At 46.5% G+C, this 23734-nt stretch overlaps 1 protein-coding gene across 2 annotated transcripts in view; it reads right to left on the bottom strand.

Moving 5' to 3' along the window:
- Positions 1-22338, bottom strand: part of arhgef33 (Rho guanine nucleotide exchange factor (GEF) 33) — a 49414-nt gene extending 27076 nt beyond the window's left edge. For both annotated transcript variants that reach the window (XM_039738193.1, XM_039738194.1), the window contains exons 1-6: positions 22195-22338; positions 12672-12718; positions 7479-7643; positions 6117-6238; positions 3739-3857; positions 1961-2164 (exon numbers count right to left, since the gene is read on the bottom strand). In XM_039738193.1, the coding sequence (XP_039594127.1) occupies positions 1961-2164; positions 3739-3857; positions 6117-6238; positions 7479-7643; positions 12672-12718; positions 22195-22261 (724 nt within the window). In that variant the 5' untranslated portion in view covers positions 22262-22338. The remainder of the gene's footprint in view (positions 1-1960; positions 2165-3738; positions 3858-6116; positions 6239-7478; positions 7644-12671; positions 12719-22194) is intronic.
- Between the last annotated feature and the right edge of the window lie 1396 nt (positions 22339-23734).

Genomic DNA, 23734 nt, shown 5'->3' with positions numbered 1-23734 from the left:
AAAACACTTTAATGTCGAAGTGAAAACAGATCTCTGCAAAGCGGTCTAAATTAGCAGGCACAAAACAACGAGCTGGCATCTCATCATTCAAACGAGCAGCTTCTGTGCCAGTCACAGGGCAGCCTATAAAAAGTCACATGACGTCACATGATATAGCACCTTTACAACATGTATGGCTTTTAAGGTAGTGGTGAACATCTTTGAGCAAGAGTGTGTTCTGCCAGAGCTGGTACAAAAAGAGCATCAGGCCACAAAGGCAATGAAAAAAGGAGCAGATGAAACAAGCAAAGTCAAAATCAGAAAGAGTGCCATCCATGTAACTCAGTACAAAACATCAATAAAACTCGGGTCAGTGTTCTCGAGCCAAAAAGTCAAGAGCCAGAATTTTAAAGAGACATTAGAACACCTGAGACGAGGACAGGCCATTCAGCCCAACAATCTTGTCCACTTATTTCTTCTAAAATAACATCAAGTCGAGTTTTGAAAGTCCCTAAAGTCTTACTGTCCACCACACTACCTGGTCGCTTATTCCAAGTGTCTATCGTTCCTTTTGTAAAGAAAAACTTCCTAATATTTGTGTGAAATTTCCCCTTAACAAGTTTCCAACTGTGTCCCCGTGTTCTTGATGAACTCATTTCAAAGTCACCGTCTCGACCTGCTGGACTAATTCCTCTTCATCATTTTACACACTTCAATCAGGTCTCCTCTTCATCTCCTTAAGGCTCAGCTCTTTTAATCTTTCCTCATAACTCATCCCCTGTAGCCCGTACTCAGCCTAGTTGCTCTTCTCAGGACCTTCTCTTGTGCTGTTATGTCCTTTTTGTAGCCTGGAGACCCAAACTGCACCCAGGACTCCAGATGAGGCCTCACCAGTGTGTTATAAAGCCTGAGCGTCACCTCCTGTGACTTGTACTCCACACATCAAGGCGCTATATAACCTGACATTCTGTTAGCCTTCTGGCTAATGGCTTCTGAACACTGTCGGGAAGTCGATAGCTGAGAGTCCACTATGACTCCTAAATCCTTCTCATAAGGTGGACTCTAGATTTTCCGACCACCCATTGTGTATGCAAACCTCACACTTTTACTTCATGTGTGTAATTCTTTACATTTACTGACATTAAATTTCATCGTCCACAAATCTGCCCAAGCCTGTCTGCTGTCCAAGTCCCTCTGTGATGATATAACGGATTCCAAATGACCTGCTAATCCACCTGTCTTGGTATCATCTGAAAACTTAACCAGCTTGTCACTTACATTCCTGTCTAAATCATTTATAGATGTTTAAAACTAGTCATGCCCTGCGCCTCCACCCACGTAGTAGTGAAACAGGACAGTGAGGAGGGTTCTGCCCGGCTCCCCACTCCTGACATCACGCAGCCTCTCTCTCAGATTAGCACAACCTTATTGCTCCTGCAAGAGAATTATGATTCTTAGCACAATGAGAGAAGTTGCAAAATCAACCGGAATGTTCAAGCAAATTCTAGAAACAAACCTGATCTAAATCCGTGAAGTAGTCCTCTCATGAAAGGCAGACAGATGTTTGATTTTATATGTATATATATATATATATATATATATATATATATATATATAGACCCTGAGAACCTTTACTGAAGAATGAAGGAAAGGGCAGAATGTGTGTCAGCTCTGCAGAATTATTGCATTTGCATATTACATAAGAAGGTGATAAGCTAAAGTATTCACGTGAGGGTAAATCAATAATTATCTGCACTGTTGAGATCATTTTCTTCAGGTTGGTTGCACAAGATTATTTTATGTACTTACAGAAGCACGGTGTGTCAACTTTGATCAGTGCTGGTCCTGAGGTCACTATTGTCTCCAGGTCTTTCACCCCTTAGCTTGAGAAAGGAAGACTAATAACCTGGGTGCCCACCCCCAAACCTGGCACCAGACAGGGCCCACTCTCACGCTCACATCTGGCTACTCACTCACTCACTTGAGTACGCACTGCCACGCTGCTCTCCGTCTGACAAGCTCCATTTTGTCCTGTCACATTCCCCAGCTGCATTCTTGTTGTCTTTGCTGTACAGCCCTTCAATATATTCAGTGGGCTCTAGTTTTTCCGGCCACACAGGGGATTGTGGGAAGCCTCGCTGATGAACTCCCTCTTGGCAGACGACCTCTCTGTCTCCTCCTGGTGCTGCAATGCGAAGGAGAGTCATCAGTCTGAGAGCATTTTAATAAGCTTTCATCATGTCAGGCCTATTCGTCTTCCTTGGTTACCTGGGTAATTACTAATATCGACCTTGCCCCACTAAATGGAGCCTTCTCTGCAGAAGAGGCCGATATCTCCATTGACACTGTGATGAGTGGCGCACCACAGCAAAAGATAATTGTCGTGTTTTCATCCTCAAAATGTTTCAGGACTCATTCTAATCTTTTACTGTTGGGCCACTGAAGCCATCCATCCCCGCTCCACAAGTCATCGAAGTCTAATAACACAGAGTACCCATTGTGGGCAACGAAAAACGACATCCATCAACCTCACCTAGAACTCCACACTGGCTTATTGTCTCATTCAGCTTCAGGAACTTCTTCTTTCATTTCAGTCTCACCGTTACACCGACCACTCCCCCAAACAATGCCACGTAACCAGTAAGAAGCTGCTCAGCGCCCCGTCCCACTGTTCTATGTCCATATAGAAAGGGGCAGGTCGTAAACTCTGGATGTGCGTCCGTTTCCATCTGATCGTCAGAAAAGCATCTCATGAACAACTACGTGTGCTCAATCACAAGCCACCTGTGACATTCATCCTTGTCATCTCTTAACTCTTTGTAAGCATTTTCTAAAGACTATATATATCCAGACTTTACTATCAGTCCTATTTTCTTTTATTCTTTGTTCCACTGGTATTATTATTATTCCTGTGATAAATACCATGCTGTGTTTAACTTTCTGTACTTCATGTCTTCAGTTATTGAAGTAATAAGTAGATTTCTTTGAGCACCTGGTGCCGCCGGAGGTTTGCTATACATTCCGTGAAGTGACGTTTATTAAGGCTGAGGGTGAGAGCTCCACCCAATAGTTGGGAACAGGACATAAAGTAAGGCATTCTCGGCCGATAGTCAAGAGTGATGAGCCTTTGTATGTTTGAATATAATATATTCTTGGAGACCAAAAGTAATATTTAGGTCTGAGATATCTTTAAAACATCGCATGTTGTAAGTCTCTTGAAGTGCTGAGAGAGTGACAGGCTGTGTTATTCCTAAGGCACTTGTGTGGTTTAAAGTGCTAAAGTTTAGCCAGCTGTGTGTGTCATTCATGGGGCACTGTTGTGGTTAGGGTCTGCGCGTATGCGTATACCTATACCTATGTACGTGTGTTAATCTTAAGGTGAGACAGTAGACAACCCGATAACGAATCTGATGAGTAAAGGGTAAGTAGAGGGGAATATCACGATAATACAACTGCATATTTCAGAGTCTCAGAGAAAGATTTAGGCATTCGGCCTACATGACCCCCATGGTTACGCGCTACAGCAATTGATGACATGATGAGCTCATAGCTGTAGTAGAAGTCAGGGACCGATGTGCTCAGCTGAGTAGGGGTCTGCTGTTTAGCTCAACTGGGTAAGCTGACCAATTCCAGGGTCCTAGGTTAACAGCCATCTTCTCACTGAGATGGAGCCCTGAGTGATTTCTTGCTGTTGACAAAGATGATCTCCCCAATATTCTCACACACACACACACACATATATATATATATGGTGCCCACCTTTTTCAGTGGCTGGACTGTTGCTTACACTTGAAAAGTGCTTCTGGATGACCCTGAGGCCGGGCTGACTTGGCAGAAGCAGGTCGCTGTTAGCTGGGATCTCCTCTTTCTGGCTTTTCCTGCAATATAAAATGACCATTTGAAATAAAGGCGAGTCTTACTGCATTTGTCCTCACTGGGGTCGGGTTGACCTACAGTATGGTGTCCACCTCACAATGCAACTCCTCATCAATTAACCGCTTTGAAAATTAATTTTAGTGTCTATCCATCCATCCATCTTCCAAACCCACCTATCTAGAGAGTAGGGTCGCAGCATAAGCCGCAACGTAATCCGACTTTCCTTTGTCTGGTGGTGTTCAGAGGGCCAGCCACCTTTACAAAGCAAACAAAAGTCAAATGTGCAATCCGGGAGTCTGCTCTTGGTCTCTGTCTTTGTTTAAAAATCTACACTGGCCATGATGAGCTGCTAGGATGGAGATGTCAGTAGAGGATCTCTTTAGTGTTTAAAGAGGGCTAACTGGACAGTTTGGGGTGGCTGACACTACTAACTTGTAAAAATGACACTGATGTGGTCTGCTGGAATATTGCCATGTGGCTGTGATGTCCCCTATGGGCTGACACTGAGCTATAAATCACAAGACTCACTGGAGGACTTGCAATTAAATGATAATAATGATAATAATAATAATAATAATAATTCTTTGCATTTATATGGTGCTTTTCTCACTACAAAAAGCACTCCGCGATTGCAGGTTAAGGGCCCAACAGAGCAGAGTCCCTTTTGGCATTTATGGGATTCGAACCAGCAACCTTCCAATTGCCAATGCAGATCCCTAAATGATCTCGCTTATCTGAAACTGGGCCCCCTGGTGGCTAAAACTAATAATCCTCAGGTCACAGGTTCAAACCTAGATAATACACCTCTGGTTACTCCAAGTGAATCCCTTCATCTGCTTTTTGGAGAATCACACAGCATCAGTCAGCTGCCTGGGGTTGATGTCCTTTGTGAGAAGGCACTACACAGATTTGGGTCGGTTGTTTCTAAAACTTTGAACTTTATAACATGCACTTCCTCGATACACTGAAAACGTTCAGAAATCAGATTTAGTGTGGACGTCAGTGCCTGATCTGCAGGATGGACGCGCTCCTTGTGTTATTGTAGGCTGCCACAGCACAAGACAAAGTGACTTCCACATCTCCGCTAACACAAACATTGACAGTTGGAGCTTTGTGAAGAGTGCTTAGGGGGCTAACGTCTTTCTTGTCGCTCCACTTGATTGCAATCATTTCTGTCACACTGAAGGTTTACGTGACTAAAGTTACCAGGCATATCAGGGCGGTTCAGTCATACGTTGTCATTTCACTATCTGTCTCGACATCTGCTGACCAATTCACATCATCATCACTATCGCTTCATTCAACTAATGGTCAGTTTGTTCTAAAACTGGCTGTACGGCTTCTTGTTTACATGCCATCGTGTTTTGGTTGAAGGCTCTTCAGCAGAAGTAAAGAAGAAAAACCCCACAATACTTCCAGTTCCCCAAAATGGCTACTACCCAACAATCTCATCTCCGGCTCCCAACACTGACATCACTTCCGCAATCCTCCAAAAATCGTGATGATGTCATTTCCACTTCCTGACCCTTCCAGCTCCTAACGATGACGTCCCTTCCGGTTCCGCCCTGATGACATCACTTCTGTCTGTCTGTTTGGATGTCATTTCCTGTCACCGTTTTTCCTATATAAACTCCATGTACTGATTTCATTTTGTCAAATTCTCTTGTTTTTCATCCTTTTGCTCACATTTTTTTTTTCCATTTGTCCGACGGACATTATACGGGTCCTTCCCCAATTCTTCTTGAAGTTTTCCAGTGTGTCTTATTTATTACAACATCAATATTGATAAGGTACCTTAGAATGACAAAAAGTATTCATGACTTTTATCAGCATGACGTTATTGCGTCCACTAGAGGGCAGCAGAATACTGTCCTGGGAGTTATGCGACCTTAACACTCTCAAGCAGATCATTACACCTCACAGCGAATCTGACTCGGGAATACACATTGACATGGAATCCCAAGTCCGAGTCACACTTGGGGTTAATGACAAGGAGGCTAAAAAAACTGGTTCTCCTTTTTTAGGCTGCAGTTAGTAGTGTGGGGGGGGCTGGCCATATCGGGGCAAATTAGTGAAGATCCTCACTTGCTCTTCTGAGGCTCTTAAGGGGCTTTATCCCCTTTGTCACCACGTCTGTGACTCCTTCACATGATATTAACGAGACTTGGACTGGGGTTTCATCAGCCATGAAGTCTCACTCAGGGTCACCAAAGGTGCATTCCAGTCAACGTTAAGTAGGCTTTGCTTATGAAGTGGCTTACCAGTGTGGGGCCAGCAGCAGGCCTCGGTCTGACCCAAACTGGAACACATCAAAGGTCCTCTGCAGCTGTCGTTGTCTGGCGCTCAGCTCATTGATCAGCTTCACAGAATAGCCCACCTCACCCTGCATGCACCACAAAGCAGAAGAAATGTCAGAAGAAGGCAGCCAGTCCTTGTGGCTTTACAGAAGTTGGCACGGCCAGATACACATGGGTGTGACCAGATCACAGGTGGGTGTGGTTAGACAGTAGCTGGTGTCTCCAGATGTACAGTAGGCAAGCATGGCCAGATACAGGTGGGTGTGGCTAGACAGAGGTGGGTGTGTCCAGATCACAGGTGGGTGTGGTTAGACAGTAGCTGGTGTCTCCAGATGTACAGTAGGCAAGCATGGCCAGGTACAGGTGAGTGTGGCTAGACAGAGGTGGCTCTATCCAGATATAGGTGAGCACAACTGGATACAAGTAGGTGTGGCTGGGCAGAGGGGGGTTTGTGATGAGGTACAAATAGGTTTTCCCAGATACATGTAAGCAAGTCCAGATGGGTGCAAGTAAAGAAAGTTGGCATGCCCAGACACAAATGGTCAGGTAGGTGGGCTTGGTCTCAAAAACACCCAGAAGTGGTGTGGCATCACCAGATACAGGTGGGTGTGGCTAGACAGAGGTTGATGTGCCCCAGATACAGGTGGGTGTGGCTAGACAGAGGTTGATGCGCCCCCAAGTACAGGTGGGTGTGGCTAGACAGAGGTAGATGCGCCCCCAGATACAGGTGGGTGTGGCTAGACAGAGGTAGATGCACCCCCAGTTACAGGTGGGTGTGGCTAGACAGAGGTAGATCGCCCCAAGTACAGGTGGGTGTGACTAGACAGAGACAGATGCCCCAGATACAGGTGGGTGTGGCTAGACAGAGATCGATGTGCCCCAAGTACAGGTGGGTGTGGCTGGACAGAGATAGATGTGCCCCCAGATACAGGTGGGTGTGGCTAGACAGAGGTGCTCAGGTAGGTGGACGGGTGCACAAAAATACACGAGAGCATTGAATTCCTGAGTCTCAAAAACACCCAAAATGAGGTATGGAAACTGTTTAGAAAAACTAACACAGAGAGTCAAACCACGACAGCAGGCAGTGTTTCGGGTGGGACAGGTGCGTCCCTTTCTGACAGAATGAGGTGCCAAAGTAACCCACTGCCCATCTCTAGCCATGTGGGGCTGCCCGAGCCATTGGCCACATTTTTGTGGTTGTGCTTTTATTTGTTCAGGAGTGTTTCGCTTTGGGACCCTGGGTGGTGTTAATGGCTCCTACCCTGACGTCTGTCAATGATGGACAAAACCTGAGTGCCTGAACGGTCACTGAAACATGAGGCCCACCTTTAGCGTGTTCAGTGAGTTTTTAACGGTCATCAGCTTGTCCTCTATTTCCTCCTGGTAGTCCTTCATCTTCCTCTCCAGACTCCGGTCGTCGTGTTGCATGTCAGACACATCCTGCATCGCTCTCATTAATCCAGTCCTCAGCTCAGCTACAATGACCTGCAACTGGAAGCAGCCAGCAGGGAAGAGATCTTCATTAGGCATTTGGCACTTCACCTGGCACTCAAATTCCTGTGGGCACAGGGGGTCATCCGCATAACCTCAAGCTTCAATCCAAAAAGAGCCACATGCATCATCTGTGCTACCAGGGAGAACCAGGAGATGTTAGCATGGCAAAAGATGAAGACTGGAATTCTAACACCATGGGAGGACAAACAAAAGGAAACCACCAGGTGGCGCTGACAGGGAGCCAAACTGGCCTAATGATATCATCTGTAAATGTCACTGGGAGCCAGAAGATGGCAGCAAAGCAAAAGATGAAGACTCGAATTCTAGAACTACCAGTTGGGGCAGCTTGCCAAATGGGGCGTGGCTAAATGTGGGTCAAGATAAATGTTTAACTCCGCCCATAATCACACAATTTGTTAGACTACAGCAGTGTTTCTCAAATAGTGGGGCACCCCCCCCCCCCGTGGCTCCGTCAATTCGCGTTTATTCTCTTATACGTTAATAAGGATACAGTGTTACGCAGAGGTGTACTTATAACAATTTTATAGACAAATGATACTATTTATAGTCGCGCAGGGGGCGCGAGATGTTTTCTTCTTCCTAGGGGGGGCATGACAGAAAATAATTGAGAAGCACTGGACTACAGCGACTGTAAGTGCAAAAGGCCTGTGGTTAAGATTGGGATCGCCATCTGACTCGAATGATGACAACTGTCGAGTAAACCAACGGACATAAACGTTTAACACAGTGTGGGTCCACACTGGACAGGAAAGACACAAGCTGCACGCTGATGATGTTTAACGCTCCCCACACACGACTCCACGTGCGGCAAAGATGGACGCGCTACACTCAAAACACACAGCCCGCATGTAAATGATGAAAGTGGCACGTTAATGTAACTCGGTTTACGTGACAGTCGTCCTTATTTGAGTCAGATAGCCATCTCATGACCCTAATCTTAACCAGAACGCCTGATAACTGTCACTAACTGTCACTAACTGTCACAGCGCCTTTGGATTATGGAGAGAGTTAAATGTTTAACTCAACTCATGTTTTGCCACACCTTGTTCTGCAAACAACAGTGGTGGAAATTCTCAAAAGTCGTGTCCAATTTACTTTTGTCACACCCATTGATGCCACTTGCGTCATCGTTATCAGAAGTTTAATTAATGGAGGTCACCTACTGAATGAGGACAAAAGATCAACATGACAGACTTGGCGATGGAGTACGAGTCAGAAATTCAGATTACGATGAGTCAGCTTAACTTCTGAGATCAGGTGTGACCAAGTGTATGAAGCAATGGCCTCTGTGAAGCACCATCTGTTGGAATGCAGCTTGTAATACAAGTGCTAATTACATACATTGTATTTTTAATTCCAACAGAGGGCGCATCTCAAACACTTTATTACTATTGGTTTCTTTTAGCATCTCCAACTCAAGCTGATAAATTCTTATAACACTGAAAGACATGCAGACATTTTAGGTTCACAATTTGTCTGCAGACAAACGCTTTATCCATCCATTTTACTAAATCTACTTATCCAGAGTAGGGTCGTGATGAAGCTGGAGCCTATCTCGGCAAGTATTTTATGCAAGGCAGGGACGATCTGTGGACCATCGCAGGGTGAATACAAGCACACTCATCTGGGAGCAATTTAGCATTACCAGTCCAAATAGCCTGCACGCCGTTGGACTGTGGGAGGAAACCACCATGCAAGTAGGGAGCGCTTTGAACTCCGCACTCTTTGTTTTGAGGCAGCAGTACTAACACGGTGCCGACATGTCGCCCAGCAAAGTCTTTTTCTTTCTTTATACATTTATCAGTGCCACCTGTTGGAAAGAAAAATGCATTGCATGTTCTTAGTACAAACTGTGCACAGCAAACGTTACTGTTTTATGCACCAAGCAGGTCGTCTCTGCCGCTTGCAGAATAGGGCGTGTCTAAGAATGGGCAGGGTTAAACATTTCACTCCGTACGCAAATCATAGAAGTCATGTGTTTGGGTCGTCCTGGGACAGGGATGTGCAGTCAGGGGAGGCAGAGCCTCACCTGTCATCATGAAAAGTAAAAAAACTAATAATGATAACATAAAATAAATGTGTCCACTGGTCTGTGCTATGAATTTGTTTCCTGTATGATTCCAATAATTTTGATCATTTTTATAGTCAAAATCGCTGAATTGGCGCATTTTCTGTTCGAATACAGCAGAGAAACGCGAGGTGCAGCAGCGATGAGCCTCACCTCCCCTCGGACTGCGCTCTCCTCACACACGGGGCTGATGTGCGTGCCATTGGCGCGTGCCTGTCGTTGTCTCTCTGTGTGTCGCCAATATAAGGTTTGCAGACACGTTTATTATACACTCTGACTGTCCACAGTCTGGCTAATATCGTTAATGAATGTGTGTGACGTATTTAGTCCTGCTGTTCAGACATCAAACCGCAGTGAGAAGGCACAGGGTGAGTGAGGCAGACAGTACCGTGCCGTCCTGAAGGGGGCGCATGTGAGCCCAACAGGTGCCCGTCGCTGCTGTTCTTCTCCGCAGAGGCGCCAATAAGTTCGCAACATCAGAAAGTCACGTGCACTGCAGCGCTCCGTTTAGTTTTATTTGTTGTTCCAACTGACTGCCAAAATGGAAGATTTTTAAAATGAAAGGAAAACAAGGAGGGACTTTGACAAGAAAGTGACGGAGATTTTCATGGAGAAGGACAGGCTCATGGACTTCATTTACAAATAAAGGTAAGACCATCAACGGTTTTCAATTTTATAAAAAATGGGATCAGACTAAGAAAAAAACAATCCAATATTTCAACTAAATTTTGACTTAAAATATTCTTTTGTTTTTCTTGTTATCCTTTTGTTGAACATTCTCTATTAAAATTGATCAAAGAGTCTGAATTAAAAGCTTTTAAAAACAACTAAATGTTTCAATGAAGGTCAAAAGTGAAATCCGTTTTTTTTTTGTACGCCGCTCTGTACTTTCATTTGTGTTCACGAGTGTGGATTGTGGAATCGCGACAGCAAATTTCGAACACGTGGAGGGTGAGGAGCAAACGCGCCCTCTCTGCTCTCTCTTAGCCACGTATGCGCCTCACCTGTCTGTGTGTGTAGTCGACGTGCACGCCAACTGAATAGTCAATCGGCGACTCTGGGAAGGAGTCACCAGCCATGAACCTCACCGCACGTCACTGTTCTGGGAAGTCATCCACTGCTTCACATCGATAAACTTTACAAACATGACAGTTCAAATCATTGGCGACTTCACGGCTCCAGAACAAATTAGCCTGAGCAGAAACACCAAAAAATACAAAATCCTGCAGCCAGTTAGATTCAGCCTTGGATTTTCTGTTTTGATGGTGTGGCAAGCGGCCGGGGGTCGTACCCAGCCGGGATGCCCAGAAGGACCACGAGAGGGCAGCCGCCCTGGATGGTATGGGGACCACGGGAACAGAGCTTTGAAGCTCAACCCTATAGGGGTCCGTGGTCACCACCAGGGTCCACCCGGATGCCTGAAGAGCCCTGGGCCTCAGCACTTCCGCCGCACCCGGACGTGCTGGGGGGGGAAGAAGACCAGGGACACCCGGAGTGGTTCAGGGTGCACAGCTGGCACTTCTGCCACACCAGGGAGTGCCAGCAGTCACTTATTGGGAGGCACCTGGAGCACATCTGGGTGATTATAAAAGGGGCCGCCTCCCTCCATTCAATAGCTGGAGTCGGGTGGGAGAGGAGGAGGAGGAGGAGGAGGAGGAGGAGGCGGCCAGGAGAGTGAAAGGCATTATTTAGAGGCCTGGACTTTAAGGGTGGTTGGTACGCGGTCCTGGGTGATGTGCACTGTAAATATTGTAAAATATGATTAAACGTGTGTTGGTTGGTGAACCATCGGTGTCCGCCTGTCTGTGACTGGGCCATCTTCCACAATGGGAAAAATTATTTTGTGAGATAATCTACCTTTTGGGGTGTCTAGTAAGCTCAAAAATGAAAACAAAAAAATGATCACAATTATTAAACAACAGCTGCCAAATACTTCAATCTTCTTGAGGAAATGAAATTGAAAGCGGAGCTACTTAGCATGTCGCGCGCAGTCCAGCTGGCGTCCACTTTCTCTTGCGTGTCTCGCGGACTTCATGCCAGCCTCTCCGCCCTGCCCTGACACAACACGCCGACGTCGGGCTGCAGACACACCTGCGCTTTCCAAAAACGGCCGCAAGTTTATTAGCAGGAATAGGATGTCAGGGTCGAAATGAATGAGTTACCTGTAACAACCACCGAGAACCAGCAGGTGGCAGTGCTGCAGACGAGTGCTGGAAATTTCGACGCACTAAAGTAAAGTCAGCAGGTGGCAGTGATGGGGAAGGCGGAGATTTTAATTGCAGTAGAATTAGAGGCCCAGCAGATGGCGCTGTGAGGCTATTTGCTCATCAAACTCCCAACCCTCCATCTTCTCAAGTCGAGCCTTCCTGGACAGACCAGTCGTTAACATGAAGGGCGCTGCAGGGCACAACTTTGACATTTCAGCCAACACCAAAGTGACAAGCAGGCTCGGCATTTGCATGAACAGGGGTTCAGTTCTCACTGTGGTTATTGACTGTCAGAGTATTCTGGAAATCCTTCAACCTTCCCAAGACAGAGTGGGCGAGTTTGACCCTAAATTGTCCCTGTTTGAATGATGGTGAGCCGATCATGTCATGGACTGGCACCCCTCTCCAAGGAAGCTAAAGATGCTGTAAGGACCGGCTCCAACTCCCCAGGGCCCTAAACTAGGAAATTGAAAACAGAAGGAGCAGAGGAGGAGAGGAGAGGAGAGGAGAGGTGGGGTGGCGAGTGCTGCTGCCTTCCATCTCCTAGGGTCCTCAGTCCAATCCCCACTCACCGTTCTGCCCATCACCCTGCGTCCCCACTCCCCAAAGGGGTATACAGGTTAGGCTGCTCTACTAGACAAGGGTCTCCCATCCCACCCAGGGTGAGGCCCAGTCTCTGATTGATTGACGCCTGTCACATCCACCCCGGCTCTTTACGCCACCACTCACCTCTGCAATCTGACAGGCCATCTCTCGTCCACCTTCACCTGTTCCTGCTGGATAAACAAGACAAGGGTTAGAGAAACATGGAGGTGGCACTAAGTGTACCCAAGTCTGCCCTGACCACCATGTGGCCTCCACTTAACGACATATTCAATCTGCTTGTCTCACCATCTCTTCATAAAAACCTACGCTGGGCAACTGGCCTTCAAAGCGGGCATTGAAGTGCATTTTCAGTCAGGGAGAGCGAACACAAAAACCGCTTTCAGTTGGGCTGCACACAATTTATATAGCGCCTTTCACAGAGAGTAGCAAAATCACAGTCGTTTCACAATGCCACTGCCATGGAGTTCACACAGTTAGCTGTGGTCTTGTGGCCCACTGGTTAACGCTGATACTGCAAGGGTTCAAGTCACTTACTATCTGCGTGGGGTTTGCACTCTGATTGACCATTAGATTCTAAAGACTTGGTCATGTGCTGCTACACCCCACCCAGAGGACACGGGTTCAAATCTCTCGAATCCCTGCTCAGTCACCGTCTGTGTGAAGTTTGCTTGTTCTCCCCGTGCCCGTTTGTGTTCTCTCTGATCATCCCACACATTCATTATACGTATTTATTATGCTGCTGCCCAATAATGCCAGGAGACCTGGGTTCAAATCTCTCCAGTCCTAGCTCAGTGGCCATCTGTGTGGAGTCTCCATCTTCTCCCTGTGCTCCTGTACCCTCTAGACAAATGCTTTTAGAAAATTCAAAACTGACCTCGCTCCTTCATGTAAACATCTAGACCTTTAATTCTGTACTTTTTAGAAGCCCCGTTGGCAGCAATCGAGTTGTCTTTGGCAAGTCTCTACGAGCTTTGCACACCTGGATTTGTACAGTTTATGCCATTCTTCCTGGCAGATCCCGGTAAGCTCTGTTACACTGGAAACTGACATCTTTAATTGGGAATGGTGGGACCTTAACTGTACAGGTCCACGGGTGCCTTTCTAAACACCGACCAGTCAACTCAGTTTACCACCGGTGGACAATCAAGATCTAGAAACATCTCGAGGAGAATTCAAGCGAACAGGAGGCGTCTGAGCACAATTCGGAGTGGCACAGCAAAGGTCCGACTACTTCTAGGAAGGAGAGATTTCAGTTTTTAATTATGAACAAATTAGCAAACGTGTTTTCACTTTGTCATCACAGGGTGTGCAGTGTAAGCTGACGGGCAAAAAAAAGGTAAACGTACGCGAGGGACACGCAAGAAGTTTCCGCACTTTTATGGCGATTTTCCACTGCATAGTACGGCACAGCAAGGTTCGGCTCAGTTCGGCTCGCTTTGCGTTTCGACTGCAGTTTAGTACCGCTTTAGAGTGGGCGGGATTATTCACGTGTCGTTATAGTTGCGCCGCCTCTACTGCCGTGACATCATCGTAAACGCGCCACAAACAAACACACAACAATGGAGCATATCGACGGAAATGCTGTTCTTCATTCTCGGCATGTGGATGTTTTTACCAATGAGAGGAACGTCTGTACTTCCTCAATAGACCACGAAACAGCCATTTTTGGTTAAAACAAAATGGTGCGTCCGAACCTTCGCTGGCTGTGCTAAAAATCTAGCGGTTCTGTTGTGTCTCATGTCGCAAGTTCAGTGACGCAGTAATGACGATTTTCTCCGGCCAATCAGTGACCAGCAGAGTTTACACGTCACGTTTTGGTAACGGTTTGGCGACTTGGAACCTCGGCTGAGGTGGTACTAAAAAAAGGACCAGGTACCAGGTACTGTTCCCAGTGGAAAACCCTCCAAAAGTGAGCTGAACTGAACCGTGTCGTGCCGTACTATGCAGTGGAAACGCGCCATTAGAGTCTCGTTAGAAAAGGTGAAGGTGGGAGGAGTCCGAGAGTGTCACGTGACTGGGAAATCTGCATCAGACACAATGTAGAAAAGCGACGTCATTTGATTCTGAAATTCTTAATAAATAGAATTTTTAAAAAAGTGTGGAAGCTTCTTGAAATTCTTAAAATTAACTCAAAACGCAGCAAATTGTGACCGAAAGCGAAAGGCTCTGAATGTCTACTGAATCCTACGGAAGCGTCATAGGGCCACGGAGAAGAAGAAAAAAATAAGGACACAGTGAAGAAAAAATAATATATAATATAATATATATATTATAAATAAAAGGTGGTCGCTTTTAAGAAGATTTTAAGAAGTGTTTTTGAATGTTGATTGATGAAAAGCAGCCACCTTTTATTTTACGAGTGATGTATGCCAGACTTATTTTTACTTTTTAGTTCACTTTTTAACTTAATATAAGCGTGGTTTTTAAAAAAGCATTTATATATATTTACACAATATTTACTATTTTCAGCTTTTTAGTCTTGGGTTTGATTTTGTATAATTTTGTAATCAATATTTTAACACTTCCTATTGTTATCCGTTACTCGCGCCATCTATTGGTGAAATCTTGAACTATTCTTCATATGAAAATTTCATTTCTTCAATCACATGGATTAATTGATCAATAAGTGAAACTGATTATTGATTCATGTTTTGTCAGCGGAAGTGAGTAAGTGTCCAAAATTTCAAGTCATTTGGACAATAGGAAGTGGGTTAAATATCGATTGCAAGATTTGTACCAGACAACAAACAGGTGAAGTTAAAAAAAATAAGCGTGGTAATAAAATAATAATAATAATAAAAAGTATATAATGAGAATAAAGTGGACATGTTGACTTTATTCTCGTAGTCTGTCATTAAAGTAGAATGTCGTAAACTAAACTTCACCTTAAAATGAATGTTTAATTTCCTAGATTTTCTCAAACCCCGTCATAAGTTAATGTAGCACATTAAATGTTTTGTATTAAGTGTTCCTGTAGGCGCCTCCGTGCTGCGCCGTGAGTCGAGGTAATTCTTGGTAGCGAAAACCAATCAGATCTCTTTCCGATACCAAGAATTGAAAGCTCGGGCCAATCGCGGCCCTTATCGGCTACCCAGAATTGGCGAATCACGGCTCGTGTTGGCTGCCAGAACTCGGAAAGGGCGGGCCAGCCTCATGTCAGTTAATGTATTCTGCAGAAGCGCTTGTTGGAGTCGGCAGACAGACAGACGCTTTGCGATTTGCGTTTCATTTTGAATTTTCTAAAAATGTTACTCACGAGTGTCGGTTTGTGCAGATTGATTTACATTCACGTACACATCTTTTGAATGATTCTTGGTGCAGTTTATTACATGTATCAATTAGGTGTGCAAAACGTGTAAAGACAGATATAATAAGGTAGAACTATAACATTGAATTGTATATCACAGTTTCATTTTTTATACTTAACACTAATTTCACAAATCGTTCATATCAATGCTAATACAGAATAATAATTATTATAGTTATTCTCTATATTAACATTGATGTTATAAAATATGCTTTTAAAATAGATCTACACCTTTAATACTTAGACGATTCTAATCGTGCCGTGGAAGAGCATATATATATACTGTATATAATATATATATATAATTAACTAAATGGTGTGAGTGCTGTTACTATAAACATTTCCCTTTGCAATATTTCCAAATATTTATTTGTACCTACTTCAAATTAAATGTCCGCATCAACTAGAATACTGTATATTACTTCCCAAATTTTATAAATACATACAAACACTGTTATTATTTATTGATTCTTATTTTGCTCTCATTTTTATTGTACCCCTCTTGATTATCTGTGCAGCCGTCTCAGCCCATGGTAAAGGTGCTATATAAGTACGTGAAATGCATTCTTATTTATTATAATTATGATTCAATGGACTGGGCAGGCAGTTTGTTTAAGTGTGATTTTAACTCTGCGTGTTGTCCGTGTGTTCCTTGACAAATCAACTATTCATGAAACAGTTTTTGTTTAATCAACAAAAAATAAAACAACAAACTCTGCAATGTAGGATTCAAACCAGCGTTCGTTGAAGAGAAAGTCTTTTTTTTTATTTTATTGATACTGTATATTCTTCCATTCAGCGATGTGCCATGAGCGGGGTTCGAACCCGGATCTCTGAGGTAATTTCTGGCAGCTCTGCCTCGAGTAATACGCGCACTCCTATGGGGCACGATGGTGTGGCGGTAGTGCTGCTCCCTCGCTGTTATAAGGGTCCCCAGGTCCACCCCCTTTATGGCACCGCAGGTGTGACGAGACTCCATGAAGCTGTTTGTATGACTGCGCAGGTTTAACTGAAATGTTGTGAGCTGGTGGTCGGAGCCACGAACGCAGAACTCAATGGATGTTCTCCTGAGCGGGCGGCTTTCTTTATTTCGGCGGTGTTGTGTCTCTCTTCTCAAATCCCAGTTCCTATCCTTCCTTTTTTCTTTCTCCACATAACCAATCACCACACTAATTATAAACTCAGACCACGGAGTCTTCAGAACTTTAAAAAAAATCTTCGTTAAACATTTTTGATTATGCCGTCCATCCCAGCAAGCATCGTGCGCGAGGCAGGAGCAAATCCTGAACGGGACGCCATGACATCGCAGGGTGAATGGGAGCGACAGGCGCACACGCTAGCAGGGGCAACAGAGCAGAACAAACCCCACATCCTACGTGACCTTGAAGAAGGCCGAGAAAACCCACCAGAAAAACGTGCAAACTCAAGGCAGGGCACACCGGGACCCCCTTGCTGCGCCACCGTGCCCCCCGCGTGATTAATAAACGCTTTAACGCATTTCATCATGAAAATGATATCCAGTATTTATCTTAGCATTCGAAATGTCCAGAGAGCAGGAATTTCATGGAGCGAGTGGATCGCTGCCGGCGCCCTCCTCTCAGTGCAGAAGAAGTCCGTTTAAGAATCGCGGAGAGATTAACAGCTGGGTCGGGTCGGGGACCACTCAACACAAAGCATTTAATGTGCTACGTTAGTTATGACGGGATATGAGGAAATCGGGGAAATGAAACATTCATTTTGAAGATGAAGTTTACGCCAAAATAAACTAGGAGAATAAAGTCAACACGTCTAATTTAATCTCGACATACACCTTTTGTTTTCTTCTCCGTGCCCTTAATACGCTTCTGTAGAATCCCCCGTACGTTTAATCCTCTTCCTCTTCCTCTTCTTCTTTTCAGGTATTGCCCCGTACCAGAGGGGTGCCCGTCACGTGTCTACGTTGCCCTCCTTGCTCTGCCAGGCTCTTTATGCGCCATTTGGTGAAGCCCTCTGTCCAGCTTCTTCTTCTTCTATTCAGTTTCCCTTCCGTGATGTCTGCCATTGTGTTTCCTACTCAGCCTAACCAGTAAATGATATTTTCCAGCTTTACGTTGATGTATTTTCAGTGCTCGCCTTCACTTCTGGGTTCATAACCTTTGGTTGTCAGCTGATCTTTAGCATTCATATCCATCCACCATCCAAACTACAGGGTCACGGGGGTCTGCTGGAGCCAATCCCAGCCAGCACAGGGCACAAGGCAGGAAACAAATCCCGGGCAGGACGCCAGCCCACTTCAGGGCACACACACACACACCCACTCTAGACAATTTAGGATCACCAATCCGCCTAACCTGCATGTCTTTGGACTGTGGGAGGAAACCCACGCAGACACGGGGACAACATGCAAACTCCACGCAGGGAGGACCCGGGAAGCGAACCCTTAAGGGTCTCCTAACTGCGAGGCAATTCCTATTTATCTGCATTATATTTATGAGGGGGAGTCAGAGATGATCCGCACTCCGGTTATATGAAACCTTCTGCATGTTGGCTGCACCGTCTGTCCGTACGTACGAGGTCCCAGTGTCCCCAGTCCCTGCTGTGCAGGTGTCACGTCGAGAAACAAATGGCTGCCCCACTTGTGATTTGCACAAAAGAGGAGCGACACGCAGTGATTCGTTTTTTTTTCGGGGGGTGCCTGGTGCCAAAGACTTTGTGCACAGTATGGAGAAAGTGGGAATGGATCGAGAAGTTCAAGGAAGGCCGCACAAGTGCCAGCCATGCCCGTCCACATCCGATGACAGCATGGAGCGCGGGCACGAGTGACTGTAGATGATGTGACATATCGTCCAGGGCTGTGCCTGTACGATCATCCACGACAGAAGCCCTAGGAGGAGGAAGACTCGGGTTTGATGAAGAGGCTCGCAGCTCAGCCTGAAACATTTTTAAGGAAGAGCTTGTTGACAGTTTGGACAAAGTGTGTGGAAAAAACAGGGAGATGACGTCGAAAAAATGATGGAGTTGTCTTTTCTGAAATCATTTTTGACGTATGGATCCACCGATCAGCCACTATTCAGACCAGTGCCCGGTGAAGTGAGTGCCATCGATGATCTCAGTGGCACCTGATCAGTCAGCACTTCCAGGGGACGCGCTGCATGGAAGCAGGAACAATGGCCAAGTGTTAAGGACACGAGTGACTTTGACAAAGGCCACATTGTAACGGTGTGACGACTGGGTCAGAGCGTCTCCAAAACGTCTTCCCTGTATGTAGATGTCAGCAACTGCCAAAAGTGGTCCAAGGAAGGACAACCGGTGAATCGGTGACAGGGTCACGGGCGGCCAAGGCTCATCTTCGTGTGGGGGTCACAAAGGCCAGCCCGTCTGTAACAAAACCTGCCGAAAGCCGCAATGCTGGTGAGGAGAGGAAAAGAGTCACAACACACAGCGCGTCACAGCTGGCTGACCGGCCAGAGCGCCCACCGTGACCCCTGCCCACCGCTTATGGACCATGGAGCAATGGAAGAAGGTGTCCCAGTCATAGCAATCCCATTTTCTTTTAGATCATGTGGATGGCTGGGTGCCTGTGTGTCGCTGACCTGTCGAAGAGATGGCAGCAGGATGCACAACGGGAAGAAAGCACGTGTGACGCTCCGGGCAACGGTCTGCTGGGACACCTGGCGTTCATGCGGATGATACTTTATCACGTACCCCCTACCTGAAGAACATTGCAGACCACTTACACCCCTTCATGGCACTGGTTATTCCCTGTTAGGAGGACAGTACACTCTGCCACACTGCAAAGTGTTCAGGAACGGTTTGAGAAACATGACCAAGAGTTCAGAGTGTTGACCCGGCCACCTAATTCTCAGATCTCAATCTGATCGAACATCTCTGGGATCCGTGGAGGCCTCACCCCCCAACTTACAGCACTTGTAGGCTCTGCTGCTAACAGCTTGGCACACAGGGCACCTTCAGGGATCTTGTGGAGTCCATGCATCGGTGGGATGGCACAGTGTTACAGGCAGCTGGTTTTCATCTTGTGTATGTCTAGAGAGATTTTAAGAAACCTTAATGAGGGCCGTCTTGACAGCATTGTAGGCCCCCGGGGCAAAGCAGGCCACTCAGCAAGTCGTAACACACAGTGGGCACAGAAAAGACCCCCCTTTGAAATATTCCCATTTTTTTGCTTTACTGCCTTGAATGAAAACACACAAACTAATATTTTTTCCAGCTTCATTTACTCAATGCCACCTCTAACACCCAAGTGAAAGACATCACAGCTACAGTTCAGATAAATTATAAAAAATCAAAAACAAGAAATCCTGAGATTAATAAAGGACCCCCCCCCCAACTCAATCAGGTGTCAGTGCCCACCATTCCCATTGCAGACCCTGGTTACTGGCTGTGCTCAGTTGTCATCCGTGTGATTAGTGAAGCTCTTCCTGGTCCATTCATTCCCTTGCTTGGTAGAGCAACTGACACCATGGGTGGCCAGCGACTTTCAAAAGATCTCAGGGACAGAGTTGTGGACGGACATATGGAAGGAGATGGAGACCAAAACATCTCAAAGGCTTTATCAATCCCAAGGAGCTCTGTGAAGTCCATCATAAAGAAGTCTTTGGTACTCCTAGGACCCTCCTTGGATCCAAACTGGATGGAAGAGCAAGGAAGAAACTGGTAAGAGAGGCTACCAAGATGCCAATGGCCACTTTGAAGGAGTTACAGGATTTGATGGCACAGAGTGGTCATTGTGTGCAGGTGACAACAATTTGACAAGCGCTCCACCATTGTGGCTTGTTCAGGAGGGTCGCACTTCTCAAGAAAGGCCACATTAAGGCTCACTTGAGCTTTGCCAGAACTGCACCTTGAAGATTCTGACGCCAAGTGGAAAAAAGGTCTTATGATCAAAGGAGACCAAAATCAAACTATTTGGCCTCAACACCAAACGGAACACCAATGAAGCTCACCATTCACAACACACCATACCTACAGTAAAGCATGGAGGGGGCAGAATCCTCTTATGGGGGGCCTGGGGCTCTCGTTAGGGTAGAAGGAAAAATGGATGGGGCCAAATACCATCAAATTCTGGAGGAAAACCTGCTACCCTCTGCCAGAAAGTTGAAGATGGGCAGAACACTCCAGGACCCAAAGCACACAGCAACTGACCACACAGCGGCTGAAGGAGAAAAAAGTGAATGTCCTGGTGTGGCCAGTCAGAGCTGAAAATCTGAGGAAAGATCTGAAGATAGCAGACCACCAACGCTCACCAGCCAATGTGACCGAACTTGAACAGTCAAACTGTAAAGAAGAGTGGGGGGCAAATATTATAATCTAGGTGTGCAAGGCTGATAGAGAAAATCAAGAGACTCAAGGCTGTCATTAAAGCAAAAGGGGGGCCAACAAAATGACATGGGGGGGGGATCCTTTATTCATCTCAGGATTTCTTGTTTTTGATTTTTTAAAAATTCTTCTGAACTGTAGCTGTGATATCTTTCACTTGGATGTTAGAGGTGGCATTGAGTAAGTAAAGCTGGGAAGAAATATTGGTTTGTGTGTTTACATTTAAGGCTGTAAGGAAGAAAAACGGGGAATATTTCGAAGGGCGGGATTCTTTTCTTTTCTTTTCAGACCTCGTGACCCTGTAGTTAGGATATCGCGGGTTGGAGGATGGATGGATGGATTCTTTTCTGTACCCACTGCACATAGATTGGCATGGGGCCCCAGCGTGCCCTTGCCTTAAGATGGCACTGACCATAATACACGTGTGTGGTGGGGTCCAAATAGGACAGGCCCACAGAGAAGTAGCCCGACTTGCCCGCTGGACTGATGGACTTGTCCTTTGGCATTGCTGTCCCTCTGCATAGATGGCAGACCTGAATGAGGATTTGATGTGAAGGTGGCGCTGACCCTCCAAGATGACACATTTAAACTACATGTGACATTTTGTAAAAGGCTGGTGGGCTCGTTTCACTTTTTAAGGTTAGCAAGCCTTGATAAAGTAAATCAAATGTGATCGTTCTTAACGGTAGGTCGACCTGATCAAGTCAGGGCAGCGCAACTTCACGAGCAAAATGCAGTTACAAACTTGTTCAAACTACTCGTTACACAATACAGAGAAAGTCCCCAGTAAGTCCGGTACACCGATTCACAAGGAATATCGGCACTGGACGATCTCCTTCCCCTCGGGAGTCCCGGGTGATGTGCGCCCTTCACGCCGGCGCCCCATTTCGATCGCAGGATCAGCTCCGCAAAGCTTCAGCCGTCCGACCCGCGCGCATCTTCTCGTTCTAAAAGCGGACCCGCGGCGCCGACGGATCGCTCAGCCTACCTTCTCTCCCCCCGGGCACCCTCGAGCCCCGTTACCTGCCGCAGGTGTTCCCCTCGCCTGCTCCTCGTCCTCCTCGCCGTCGTTGTCTCTCGCTGCCCTCATCTTCTCCCCGCCACCCGCGCCGCGCGCTCCTCCAGTTCTTCCCGCTGGCCACGTGACTCGGCGGCCGCCCCACTCGGACGCTCCCGTGGTTTCCGTTCGCAAATATCGACTGGACGGCCAGAGGTTAAGGCGCACGTTGCTGCTGGAGGTCCTCAGGCTGTTCGCGGAGGACTCGAGCCCACGTGCGCCATGCAGCTGAGCAGACTGATCCCCGGCTGACCCTCTGATTCAGGCGGACTGCATTCCCACAGGGGGCGACACTGAGCTCGTTCTTCAACGGGGTTATCGGTGGTGTAACTGGAGATGGTTGGATCTACTATAATAAATACACCAGACCCCCCAATCCCCATCCAGCGTCTAAACCTGCTTTGTCTTAAGTAGGGTCACAGCGAAGCCGGAGCCTATTCGAGCAGCCTCTTGTGGATTTAAATGAACTCGAATTAAGAAAAATGACAGCCGTCAATGACGTGTACAAGCTGCGCAGATTCGTATTTAAGCTTTGCGGCTTCACGTCTCGGGTGCTCGCTGTGCGGAGTTTGCATGTTCTCCCCGTGTGTTGGTGGGCTTCCCCTGGGTGCTCAGGTTTCCTCCCGCAGACATGCCGTTTAGGTGAACTAGCACTGGTAAACTGGCCCTGGTTGGCAGCAGCATCACTTAGGGGGGTTGTGGGGCGACCCCAAAGTTCGATGGAACGATCGAGTGTCTGAGCCTCATTATCAGTAGGGGTTAAGGTGTTGGGTGACACCTCTGCTGGTGTGTGTGGTCACCCTGTGGCAGAGTGGCACCACGTCCAGGTGTTGTTCCTGCCATGCACCTGATGAATGCTCCCCAAGACCCCCCTCAGAATAAAGCAGGTTTAGTGAATGGATGAATGGAGTTGCAGGGATGGTCACACCAGTCACCTTCTCATTCTGATGACAAGAAGGCCAATGTGTTCCTAATGAAGCTTTAAGAAGCAACAAGCACTGCATGAAGCCCTACAAGACCTGGGTGCAATTGCCCCCTTTGCTCTGCCAGTAGTTATGCCACCAGATGAGCTAACCGAGAGACAACAAGGAGCCTGTGAGGGGAACACCTGCGCCAGGTAAAGGGGCTCAAGGGGTCCGTGGGAAAAGCCCGTCTTGAAGGCTGGTGGTCCCCAGAGATGGACTCTTCAGAGCCTCAAGTGCGACTGAAGCTCACTTTCCATCATTTTTTAATTCATTGAGCTGATGCTTTTACCAAAAGGGTTCCATCTAACACACCTTTCATGCCCACCTGGAGCAACTCAATGGTCCCCGGCTTACTCCAAGAATTTTCTTGGATTTGCTTGTTCACACGTAGCAGAAGGGGTGACAGAATAGTCACGGCAGGCACTGCGGTTGTGAGTTCAAATCCCACTTCTGACACCACTGAGCGAGTCACCTGACCTGCCTGGGCTCCACTTAGAAAAACAAAAGTAGAGCAACCAGCTGTGTGTCAAATGTCGTAGGT

The sequence above is a fragment of the Polypterus senegalus genome, chromosome 16 (assembly GCF_016835505.1).
Source record: "Polypterus senegalus isolate Bchr_013 chromosome 16, ASM1683550v1, whole genome shotgun sequence".
Lineage (NCBI taxonomy): Eukaryota > Metazoa > Chordata > Cladistia > Polypteriformes > Polypteridae > Polypterus > Polypterus senegalus.
The sequence above is the reverse complement of the archived record's forward strand: the minus strand, read 5'-3'. Positions and strand labels throughout refer to the sequence as shown.